Raw genomic sequence first — 12,150 nt, 5'->3', positions numbered from 1 at the left:
GTGGAAATGATAACCATGTTCCCCAGGAGAGTGAACAGCTAAATCATCAGGAGCAGAGTGAATATTTGTATCTTTCAGGTGGAAAGGTCAATAGAAAGGATTCCCTGTCCTTGGTCCAGTTGGGAGGATTCATCTGATTGCCCAGTCTGTTGAAAGGACTACATGAAAGGAGGGATTAGCAGTCACTTCAAGCTGAAGTTACACAGCATCTCTGGGAAGATGACGTGAAGGTGTTGCTTAAAAACCGCAGCTGCTAAGGAAGGTGTCTGAAGGTGCTGACTGCAAAGGTATTTGGAAGGTGTAAGACTCTGCTTCATTAGGGTTACCTGATGTTTTCAGTGCTTTTCAGTGCAAATATGTTAAGGAGGACATGATAAACAACACTACACTGCTATCAGTAACTATGATTGTGTGCAGCTACATTTTTGATAGGTATTCACTGCCAGTTATCAGAGTTAATCATAGCACAGTTATACTGTAGTCACATGCTGACAGATTTCAACAAGCATAACTGACCTAAATGTATTTGCTGTTGCTGTGATTATCATATCTATATGCCATGGTTTATGTAAGCTGTTAAAGATCATTAAGCATGTTCTTCATATAGTCCAAGTTTCTTTCTTCACTAGCTAATGCTTCACACTTTCCACTAACAGAAAATGCTCCCCAAGTGATGTCATATCATAGCAGATGTCCTTTTTCGTATCAGTAGAAGAATTGGCACTGCATTTATCGGCTGTTTTGTCCTGTAGGTTTGGGGCTATATGTTCAGTATTGCCAGTACGCGGCTGAGTGGGGATGGTTAAGTGGGGAAGGAGCATCACCTAGCGCATGCTTGTGGTAAATACCCAGAATGTGCCTGACTGCCTGCCCAGGGAAAGTCCATGTCTTGAGTGTTGTGGTTTAACCCAGCGGGGAGCTAAGGACCACACAGATGTTCGCTCACCACCCTCCTCCCCCCCATCCCTTCCAAAAAACACACACACAGTAGGATGTGGGATAGAATTGGGGAAAAAAAAGATAAAAGCTTGTTGGTTGAGATAAAGACAGTTTAATAGGACAGAAAATGAAGGAATAGTAATAGTAATTGTAATAGTAGTAAAAATAATAACAAATATAAATAATAATGATAAGAGGATATGGAAAGCAAGTGATGCACAATGCATCACTCACCACCTGCTGACTTCTGACTGATGCCCATCCCATCCCCAAGCAGCGGCCCCAGCCCTCGCTCTGGCCAGCCATCCCATATTTATTATTCAGCGTGACATCATATGGTATGGAATATCCCTTTGGCTGTTTGCGTCAGCTATCCTGATTCTGTCCACTCCCAGCCCAGTTTCTTGTGCACCCCTAGCCTCCTCAATGGCAGGCTAGAGTGAGAAGCTGAAAAGTCCTTGACTTAATATAAGCACTGCTCCATGACAACTAAAGCATTGTTGTTTTATCAACATTATTCTCATCCTAAATCCAAAACACAACACCATACCAGCTACTATGAAGAAAATCTACTCTGTCCGAGTTGACACAAGGACACTGAGAAACATAAGCCTCTGACTGGGCCCCTTCCTAGGGTTTTCCCAACATTGCAGATGAGCATAATAATAACCCTGATGATTCCCTCCCCAAGACTGTAAAGACTTTAGAGGGAAATGAAGATGAAGGAAAACACCTAGGTGGTCCACAGAAATCCTGGGATGGATAGGCTACTCAAAATGGTGATTCACCCACACTCTAACATGTTTCTGTTAGGCTACGATGGACCGTGTCTGGAGATGTTGATGACAGGCACAATTAGGAGAGGCTATCTCCCACTCTCACTCCCACCCAAACCAAACATGCCGGAGGCTGTGAACTGTTCAGGAGTTCAGCATGGTACAAATGCAGCTCACCTAGTAGAAGATATCTCAAAAGCAGTGAGGGTTCATCTGTTATGTAAAACCCCAATTGAGAGCAGCAGTGGGATCCCAGCATGGCAGGTAAATTTAAGCTGTATTTTGTGGCCCTGTTTTATTCCACGGATGCTGATGGTCTGCAGCACAAGGCATGTGTTGAGCTCAGAGCCTAAAAACACTCAGCTCCACGCTGCTCTCGAGGAGGGTGTTGGCTGCCTCCAGACACTTGTCTAGCTGGGACGCTGCAATGAGGGAGAGATAGGGGCACCGTGGGAGCAAGGCAGGAAGAAAGGTCCACAGACAGAAAGAAGAAAGGGGACACAGGACTCCCAGGAAATAGTGGTCCTGAAGAGATTAAGGTAGGCCTCACTGGAGAGAGCAGGGAGGAAGCCATTCTGTGGAGATCTGGAAAACAAGACTCACCAGCTCGGCTGCACAGCCAGGTCACAGCCTTGGCCTCCAACAACTCACATGGGTCTTGATAATACCTGCTTTGCTTCTGCAGCCAGGTCACAGCCAGCACTGTGGCCCAGATGCTTGGCTCTGTGACCTGTAGAAGAACAATGACTCAGACCCGCTGACATTGTTGAGCACCTCTTCCTTTGTGACTTCTGGTTTCTGATCCCTTCACTCACCTCTGGGTGCCCTGGGATGCCAGGGTTGCCACCAGCCAAGGGGTTTCCACTGCCCCAAGTCTACACCCTGCCACCACAAAGGATTCTCCCCTTACCTCACCAGGCATCTTTCCCTTGATTTCAGCCTCATCGACTTGCAGTGCAGAAGCTAAGCTTGAGCTGAGGGTCCAAGAGCCATCTACATTCTGCAGTGCGACCAGCTCCTGACACTCATCAATGGCATTGCTGACCCATGGCCCCAAAATTTGAGAAGACAAAACAAATTTGGGATCCACATACTCGAGAGAAGAAATAGGTGGTGGCGGTGGTTTAGGTGCTGTGGGAAAAAATGTGAACTGGAGGGTTTGAGGAATCACAGGAAAGCTGGCCCCTCTCTACTCCCCTGTGCTCTGAGAAAATGCCCAGAACATTGTCTGTGTTCTTTGGGCAGTTACCTGCAGGCTGAGGACCTCCCTGCAAATCCCCAAAGTAGTCCTATCATCAACCCTTTCTGGATTTCCCTAATCCTTAGGGACTTTCTGGACGTCCCTAATCCCCATCCGTATTCTCCTAGCTTTCCTACCCAGCCATGTCCCCAAACCCTCTCTTGATATCCTTAGAACATCTCATCCAAATGTGCATTCATGATGCAGCACTGGTCCTGACCTGTCTCTGGGTGTCCCTGACCTGGGTCCCATAATTGCTGAAGGACTTTCAGCTTTAAGCATGATTAGGGGAAAGGTTAAATGCAAAATTCATTAGTTTTCAGACCAAGAGCAAACATGGAGAGTGACAATATAACTCTCCTGCAGGACATTGAATTAATCCCTAAATCTCCTGTCTGGGTCAAGATCCCATACCTTTTGAGTGAGCCCCATTCTGAGCCAAGGCAGCAATGTCATGGGTTAGATGCTGGATGGCAAGCCATGACTCCTGTACTGCAGTCAGCCATCCAGGTGGGATCGCGATGCTCTTAGGAAAGCAAGAAGAACCGCGAATGGAGCCACGTAGCTGAAGGATCTGGCAGGCGACCAGTGACTGGTGGCGTGGCAGCAGTGCCAGGGGCCCTTTGAGGGCAAACAGGGAAAGAGACTGAATTAAGCCCATGGGAAAGGAACATCTGGTGGTGATGGGGCCTACCCCTTGAGACTGGGGGTGCCCTGTGGCTGGGGTTCTGGCTCCTGTGGAATGAGAACATCCCATGGAGACACCCCTCCAGATCTTTCCCCCAAGCATCTTTCCTTACCTTGGTACCAGGTAACCCGCTGAGATGTGCGAACCCCCACATAGCTGGTGAAGGGGCAGATGATCCCTGAAGTCAGGCTGATCTCAACTGCACGTTGCCTTGGTTCATCCCCTGACCCACTCACAGCCTCTGCCAACAACATCCTGAGCAAGCATCTTGCAGCCAGACGATGACCAGCCAGCCTGGGGACAGAGTGGGGTAAGGCCCAACTACCTGGCTTTTCTCCATGCTGGAGAAAGGTGGACAGAGATTGGTCCTGGACACCCGGGTTCTCTCCCTTCAGGGGTAAGAATGGGTAGAGGGAAGATGTGGATGCATAGGTCCCCTGTCTGCAGTGAAATCAGGTCCAGTTTCATGGGTCCTATCCCTGTGGGTTCAAAGCAGGGAAGGAGAGCATGCTTGGACACTTGGGTTCTCTCCCAGTTTGGGATGGTACGTGGAAGGTGGGAATGAATAAGCAAGCTATCTGTTTCCTTTCTCAGCTGGAGTCCATGTGTAGAAATGAGGGTGATGCATGCATCTTTCCTTAGGACAGGCTCTCACCGGCCATCTCCCTGTGGGCATAGTGGGAACTGGATCGTGTGAGTGACATTCTGGCCATTCAGGCTGAACTGCAAGGTCAAGACACCGGTGGCCACTTTCATATCCTCGGAACACCCGGAAAGGTACTGGAGGTTACTGGAAACACATGATGGCTGCTGGGAGATACTGGGAAGTTACTCAGAGATTACTGGTAGTTAATGTAAGGTTATTAGGAAGTAACTGGAAATAACCATAGTCACAGCTCTCACCTGTGCTTCTCCACGGATCTTTGCATAGAGATGGATGTGTTCACCCTGAAAGATGGACCGAGGGGTGCCTCCCAGCACCTCAGCCTCCAGGCCAAGGGGTAGGGTCCAGCTCAGAGAGACTCCCTCAGCTGCTGGCTTAAGGGCTCGCTTCAAGCAGTTCAGAACCTGGGTAGAAATGGCAGGACACCACAGTTTGGCAGCACCATTAGGGTTCAGCATATGACCCTTCTGTCTGAGTTCCTTGGATGGCATGGGGATGTGTGGGGTGCCAGATGGCTTCCCTGGGAGCAGTCAGGTCTGTGAACTATAGGGGGGGGTAGAAGTTCAGGCATCTGGGTTTTCCATGGGGTGGGGCAGTGGGGAAGAGTTAGGGGAAGCCTGGGTGTCTGGGTTCCTTGGGGCACCTGGGTCTTGGCTACCATGGGTGGGCAGTCCAGGTGTCAGGGTACCTGGAAGGTATTGTATCTGTGGAAAGAAGGGCACCAACCAGGGCTCCTGGGTTCCTACCACAACTGCCAGTTTTTTGTCAGAGTCGACGTAGGTAGCTTCACCCCTTGTATCCCTGGCCAGAGCCATGGCCAGGGCAGTACTGTCCTCAGAGAAGCAGAAGGAGAAACACCTATGGTGGAAGCAGGGAAAGGTGTCAGAAATAAGAGCCAGAGATGGATGCAAGGATGCAGGAAAAGAGTTGGAGAACACAGGCTGGAGTTATAGGCAGGGGAGCAAATCTAGGGTGCAGAACAAGGGGCAGGAGGAAGAGTAGGGAGTGGAGTGAGGAATTGGGGTTGGAGCTGGGGTTAGACAGGAAGTGGCAGGAAAGAGCTGGAGCTTGGGGCAGAGCTGGGACCAGTATGGTGGGGCTGGGGTAGAGCTTGGGGGCACATCAGGGTGTACAAATCCCTCCTCGCTTTGTGATGGGTGCCTTGGGTGTGGGAGTATTAAGCAAAGACTCCCCTGTGGAGGCTTGACACAGGACAGAGCTGTGCAGGGTGGGAAGGGTCCCTGGGACACTGAAGGGGTCCAAGGATTCAGACAGGTAATGGTGAACAGGGGCCCTCATCAGTGATGGGAGGGGGTCAAGGGATGACTGAAGGACTGGGGGCAGAGAGTTCCCATTACCGGTGGCTGTTGCGATGACGGCGGACCTCAGCAGCAATGTCTTCCTTGTCAGGAGGTAGCCCAGTCATGAAGATGAAGAGCTGGGAGACAGGAGACATGAATGAATGGTAGCACCTTGCACAAGACCCCAAAATGGGGACGGCAGGTCCCCGAAAGGGACCCAGGTGAGAGAGACCCTGTAGAGACACTACCCACAAGGAGAGATACCATTCTCTCAGGGGACAGAACCCCCCTGAGATATAGACCCACTTTATTCCATTCCCCCACATTCTCTGTTCACCTTGGACCAGCGTGCCCCTTGTGTCGCTCCTTTCCCCCACACTCTGTTCCCCTCGGGGACACCTATCCCACCACTCCTCCATGCTCCTGTGCCCAGACCTGGCGTGCATGTCCGTGGGGCTGGGGGGTATTGTAGATTGTGCGGAGAGTTCCAAGCAGGTCAGCGTCACCCAGACGAGAGCTGGTGGACGGGATGCGTTGCATTGCCTTGATCAGGTTGTCTTGGGTATATTCAACACTCTGCCTGCAGCAGTCACAACATGTTCACAGAGCACATCACCCTGTGCTGGCCCTGGTGCTCCCTGAGACTTACCCCCATAGCTGTATCTTCTGCAAGTAGGTCTTAAAGAGACCTTGCCTCATAGTTCCTACAAGATTTTGCTCAACAGAACCCCAAGAGATGCTCTCCCATAGTGCCACAAAGATCCTGTCCCCAGAATCCAGCACCCAACCATGCACTCCAGTACCCAGCCTTGCCCCATATCAATCTGCCTATTTCAGAACATCCAGACCTATCCTCCAGCATCTCCCTCTGCCTCACAGCAACCAGTCAAGCCCCACAGCATCCAGCCATACTCGCCAGCACCTAATCCAGACACATAACACCCAGCCTGCCCCATGCTTGCTCACGGATAGATGCCCACAGATGTTGCTCCATAGCAGTAGATGTTGAAGTAGCAGCCCAGGGGTAGGCTTTTGAGAAGGAAGAGCAAGGATTCCTGTGGAAAGAAACTGCAGGCAGGTCTTAGGAGGTACCAGTGGTGGATACAGGTGCCCTTGCCCTTATCTTGGTCTTGCTAAAGCCTCTGGACTCCTCTGGATGACCCCAGCCAGTGTCCTGACCTCTCCTAGGCACCCAAGATATTCCAGGACCCTTTCAGACCCCACCATTGCCCCTACCCGTCCTGTTTCCTCCTGCCCCCCCCTCCCCCCCCCCCATGTCTGTGTCTCAAACACCTGCCCTGGCTTTGTTCCCTCTCAGCGGAGGTACCTGTGCATGCTCAAGGAAAGTGGTGTCCAGAAGGAAGATGAACTCCCCAGACTGGCACTGCCCCGGCATTGCATCAGAGATGCTGGGTGAGAGAGTCACCAACACGAGGGGGTCACCAAGCAGGGAGCCTGGAGGAGGTATAGGGTGGGGATAAAGCCCAATTAGGCCCTGTTAGAGACCCCTCTCCTCAACCTGGTTCTGATCCTCATTGTGCCCTCAGCTTACACCATCCCAGAGCTCCTGATAACCCACACTGGTGCCTTGTTACCCTACTGCAATGTACACAAGCTGCACAACACATTGCCCCCAGTACTCCAGCCCAGTGGCTCCAATACAGGTTACCCAGTGAGCCCTAATATAGAGGTCCTCATACCCATCCTGGTACATCTAATACCTCATCACAATGTCCCCAGCATCTCATCGTGGAATCCTAGGACACACACTATCCCATCTGAATGCCTCCTATCTTTGTCCAATGAAGCCTCTCACCCCACAATCCCCAGTGTCCTCCTGTGCCTCAATGACTCCTGTTACTCAGAGGTGCCCCCATGTTCCCTCCCCAGATGAACTCACCAACGGGGGCCCCAGGGTCTCCCTTCTCCACCACAGCACTGACTTCAGTGGGGTCTCCATAATACACGAGCAGCTCGAAATCATCTCTTGGTGGGACCTCAGCCAGTGAGACCTAGAGAATGGATGCCTGGTCATACACAGGAGGAGGAGGCCCAGGCCCAGCATTAGGCCAGGAGCAAAGGCACCAATCCCAGTGCATCTCCTTTTTTTCAGTGATGATGCCACTTGCCCCCTATCCCCACGATCCTGTCCCTAAGGAGGCCATCAGTGAAGATGCCACTTGCCCACTATCCCCAGGATCCTGGCCCTCAGGAGGCCATACCTGTGCAGTGCTGCAGTCCTGGGCAGTGTAGATCAAAGGAGTGAGAGCACAGTTGGCCTCAGCACTGGCCACACCACGGGGTGATTGCAAGCTGGCGGTGAGCAGCAGGCTGTAGTGAGGCTTGTTATTGAGACAATTCCAGGCTGCAGGGAGAAACAGTCTCTCTCTTTAGTGCGTGTGGGATTTGGCATCTATATATAAGACATATGGGGACAACTGGGGATTGTTGATAAAGTGTACAGAGGGGTTCCTGTGTCTGCTTATGTGGAATGTGTGGGGGAGGTGTGGATCCATTTTAAGGGACACAAGGAAGGAAGAGTGGATCTGTTCATGGGTTGCATGGAGGCAAAATTTGTGTCTCTTTGTGGGTACAAAGAAAGGCTGTATTAGGTCTGTTTGTAAAGTATATGGGGAGGCTCTGGTCCTTTTGTAGATTGTGTGACTGGGAGGGAAGGTTCCTTACGGGATCACTCACTGTAGTAGTTCCAGTGAGGATGCAGTGTGGCTGGCAACAAAAACTGGGCTGCTCCATCTGGCTTCCGTGGCAGCTCTTGGACATAGCGTAAGGTCACAACCATCTCCTTGCCAGGGGACAAGGAACCCAGGAAGCAGGCAAACACCTCGCCTGAATGCTCAGACTGATGCTGAAGGTACTCCCAGTTCTCCTGGCCCTTTGTAGCTTTGTGCAGCTGCTGTGTCTGGATGGAAAGGGGAGGGACAAAAAGGTGATCCCCAGGCAGGCCATGGGCTGCTCATTCCATGCCCCTCTGGTGTTCCCCCGTTCCTCCCTGAATGCTGGTACCTCATCGTGCAGCATGGCCTGGACCTTGGCATCCTCGTTTAAGGCCTGGAAAGAGTAGATGGTCATGTGGGGGGCGAGGGGGAAGACGAAGATGACTTCTGAGGAGGTACGACTCTTGTTCTGGTAGGTCAGTTCAGAGGCCACATCAGCCACATAGTCCTGGATAGCAACATCCACCACTGCACTACACAGGGGTACTGGGTACAGGGGTATACGGAGATCCTTCCCCAGCAAAAAGGATCCTGGTACTGTTGGGAGAGATGCAACCTTTCCATCAGCACACATGAATGACACAAGGAGGGGGTTGGAGATGCTTCAAGTGTGTTCCCACCCAGGAAATTAAAACTAGGTGGCCAATCAATGGTACACAAGGACAGATTCTCCCCTCCCAATGGCAAAAAGGGATCCTAAGTCTTTATCAATGGATCACATTTAACATTGTTGAGGGTCTAGCGTGAGCCTGCCACAGAACAGTGACTACTTCTACATCTCAGCTTCCTTTTTCCTCCATAACTCTCTTCCCCACCCTGATCCTGTAGACCTCTTGACCATTCCCATCCTTGTTTCCCTCTGGGAAGATCCAGCCTATCCTCCCTCTTTCTTTACCCTCCTTTGGGAGCATCCCCAAAATATCCCTCAGCTGTCTGATCCCCAGCTCACCGCCACTGATGTAGGATTTTTCTAGAAGTCCAAAGCTCTGACGCCACATCTCTGGAGACCTGTAGACAGGAAGGGGTCTCTTGTAAGAGGAGATACCACCAGGTAGCCTTTATTTGGTGAAGATTCCTCGCTATTTCCCCAGTTCTATGTACATGGCTGAAGGCCCTAACCCACCAGGTACAGCCAGAGCAAACCCAGGGATTCAGAAATCCCTGTTTGCAAAGACTGCGCAATGACTCTGCATTGAAGAGGTCTGCACGCCATCCACATCATGGGAGAATCTTGAAGAGAACTGAGGGATAGCAACAGGAGATAGAGGAAAGAAGGTGTGAAAGCAAGAGTAGCTGTCTGGCTGTCTGTAATTTTATTGTGATGAACAATCCACGTCTGGATGAACAGGCTGGCAGATGGGATCCATTTTGGGACAGACAGATGAAGAGATGGACAAAGAGAGACATGAGAATTTTTGTTGAAGTAGATGAATAGATGGAACAATGGATGGATGGATGGATGGATGGATGGATGGATGGATGGGCAGGTGGAAGGGTCCATTTTAGAAGGAATGAGTGCAGACCCAACACAGGCAGTATTGTGTGAATGCTGCTGCACAAGAGATAGCACCTGTGAGGGTATATTCATGGAGTAGCTTGCAAGGGCAGGCTGAAAGGCCAGGCAGTGTGGGGGGAAATGGCGAAGAGAGAAATGAAGTCAGGGTCAGGTATTTCATGGTGACAGAGCAAATCCCAGAAAGGCACTGGGGGGAGTTTGTAGGGAAGTTAAGTTTGGTTGCCTTCTGCCCAAGTGCCTAGAGGTGAATAGGACTCCCCACCTGTATCCCAAAGCCACCCATATAAGTTTCTGTGATTACAATACACTTGCCTCACTTTCTCCTGCTCTGGGTTGGCAGGGTCAGCAGCATCAGAAAAATCCCCACCCCACCATCACGCTGACAGTGTGGACAAAGAAAGCAAACAGGATGCACATCCCTGGGGAAGTAGGGCTGAGTGATGGACAGAGGGATGGACTGAACAGGAGCAAGCTCTTTCCAGTGATGGAGGACAATGAACAGACAACAGGGAGCAAGTAACAAAACGTAGAACAAACAAGCAGGCACTCACCAGAATAACAGCCGGGGTCGTCAGCTGGGACAGACAGACAATCAGATGCACTGAAGAGATAGAAGAGGAAGGGGAAGAGACAGTAAGAGGAAAACAAGAGGCAAACGGATGGGACAGAAGAGCGAGAGATGGAGAGACAGATCAAGAGATGTTCAGGCAGACAGGAAGATGCAGGGCTACGTAGGTGGAGAAGCGTCTGCAATGTGGAGAGAGGCGGGGGGACGGAAGGGCGGATGGACAGGCAGGGGAAGGCGGGCAGGGGCGGGGAGAGGCCGTTGGGGACGCCAAGCTCCTCCCGGGCGGCGGGGGGTCTGGGGGCCGTGCGTGTCGGGAAGCCTGGGGGGCTGCGGGGCGAGGAGGGGCGCGGGGCACCGCCGGTCGACGGCACCTAGTGGGGGTCCCTGGGGACCCCTCTCCCACCAAGTCTCACCTCGGAAGCGAAAGTGGCGGTGGGCAAGGAAGCGTCTGCATACAGACTGCGTTGCTGCAGCCAATGCAGCCTCCACGCCTTGTTCCCCACAGCGCCTGAATGGGAAGGGTGAGCGGGGCGGGGAGCGCCATCCCTCGCCGCAGGATGCTCCGTGCACACAGGCTGGTATAGGCCGTGCCCAGCACTCGCTGCCCCCAAGGACGGTGCTGCAAATCCCTCAGCAGGACTGCTCCTGGCCAAGCAGTGGCTGCCAAGCCTCCCCACACTGCCCAGCTCTTCAGCTCAGTCCTCACTTCTGGTGCAATGAGCATTAGCTGCCAAAGGCCTTGTACAGCCAGGCTGATGTCTTGTGTGCTCCTGAGGTGGCAGCAGTCCTCCCTCCACAGTCCTGTCCCACAGCCAAGCCTGCAGCACTGGCTGCAGATTTGGAGGATGGTCTCAAGTCCTTACACAGATTAGTGGCAGGCTGTTAATTGGGTTAGAGATAGTGAAGCCTCAAACCCAACATTCTGGCCAGCTGAATAAGGGAGAGAATTGGTAGACAAGCTCAGACTCACACACCTCCTTTTGACTTGTATGTCGCCTCTGCGGAATTGGAATACTCTGTCTCCACCTTCCTCTCATAATATAGCTCCATGTTTATACCACCCAGGCAGCAGTTTGAGACAATACACCTCATTTATGGTCTATAGATGCCTAGGAGGCCAAATTGCACTTGACTTCAGATGATCCCGCAGCACAACTCTCAATTCTCAACCAAACCTGGGCAGTTTTCTTCAAACTACCTCTATGTATTGGTGTGCTCCTCAGACAAGATGACACCAACGGCTATGCTGATGGTGTCACAGCCTTGATCATCACTGACAATTCTAGTTGCCTTTTTTTCAAATTCTGACACAGTGAGACCAGCCTCATTACACTTATAGAGATCAAGCCCTTTAATGAAGTGGGTGAACATGCCATTGGGAAATGACTACCTTCAAGTACTGGTTGAACACCTCACATTGTCTCCAATTGACCTGGTGCAAATGAATCATATAAAATATCCTGAGCTGGAAAGAACTCACAAGGATCATTGAGTCTGATTCCTGGCTCCACACAGTACTAACTTAAAAATTAAACCATATCTTCCACATGCATCAGGGGGCTGCACCTGGGTTGGGGCAATCCCAGACTTGAGCACAGACTGGAAGAAGAACTCATTGAGAGCAGCCGTGCAGAAAAGGACTTGGGGATTCTGGTGGATGAAAAGCTTGACATGAGCCAGCAGTGTGCACTTGCAGCCCAGAAGGCCAAGTGCATCCTGGGCT

The 12,150-nt window shown here is 51.5% G+C and overlaps 1 protein-coding gene across 10 annotated transcripts; it reads right to left on the bottom strand.

The window, feature by feature from the left end:
* Nucleotides 1-270: 270 nt before the first annotated feature.
* Nucleotides 271-11,854, bottom strand: LOC310885805 (von Willebrand factor A domain-containing protein 5A-like). Of its 10 annotated transcripts, none has more exons than XR_014574988.1 (18): nt 10,411-11,854; nt 9,293-9,351; nt 8,633-8,880; nt 8,306-8,528; nt 7,831-7,973; nt 7,509-7,620; nt 6,936-7,063; nt 6,575-6,663; nt 6,044-6,188; nt 5,666-5,745; nt 5,054-5,165; nt 4,547-4,711; nt 4,299-4,453; nt 3,756-3,937; nt 3,370-3,576; nt 2,531-2,846; nt 2,319-2,445; nt 271-2,137 (listed from the first exon to the last, which is right to left on the bottom strand). XR_014574988.1 is itself a non-coding variant. In XM_083809594.1 (18 exons), exons 2-18 carry the CDS (start codon nt 9,339-9,341, stop codon nt 2,058-2,060), a joined length of 2,466 nt encoding a protein of 821 aa, XP_083665720.1. In that variant the 5' UTR covers nt 9,342-9,351; nt 10,411-11,854; the 3' UTR covers nt 271-2,057. The 10 variants fall into 10 exon arrangements, 8 of the variants coding, with proteins under 8 accessions (XP_083665720.1, XP_083665721.1, XP_083665716.1 ...); XM_083809594.1 differs by having other exon boundaries at nt 2,626-2,846; XM_083809595.1 differs by having other exon boundaries at nt 2,626-2,846; nt 4,299-4,402.
* Nucleotides 11,855-12,150: the final 296 nt, after the last annotated feature.

This window comes from Anser anser (genome assembly GCF_964211835.1).
Source record: "Anser anser genome assembly, chromosome: 23".
Lineage (NCBI taxonomy): Eukaryota > Metazoa > Chordata > Aves > Anseriformes > Anatidae > Anser > Anser anser.
The sequence above is the reverse complement of the archived record's forward strand: the minus strand, read 5'-3'. Positions and strand labels throughout refer to the sequence as shown.

Excerpts from the sequence above, each read along its gene's own strand:
- LOC310885805 (XM_083809590.1), bottom strand. The coding sequence starts at position 9,341 with ATGTGGCGTCAGAGCTTTGGACTTCTAGAAAAATCCTACATCAGTGGC. Across the intron at positions 4,454-4,546 it reads AGATCCGTGGAGAAGCACAG|CAGCCATCATGTGTTTCCAG; the intron begins GTGAGAGCTGTG and ends AGTATCTCCCAG. Across the intron at positions 2,847-3,369 it reads GAATGGGGCTCACTCAAAAG|CACCTAAACCACCGCCACCA; the intron begins GTATGGGATCTT and ends TTTTTCCCACAG.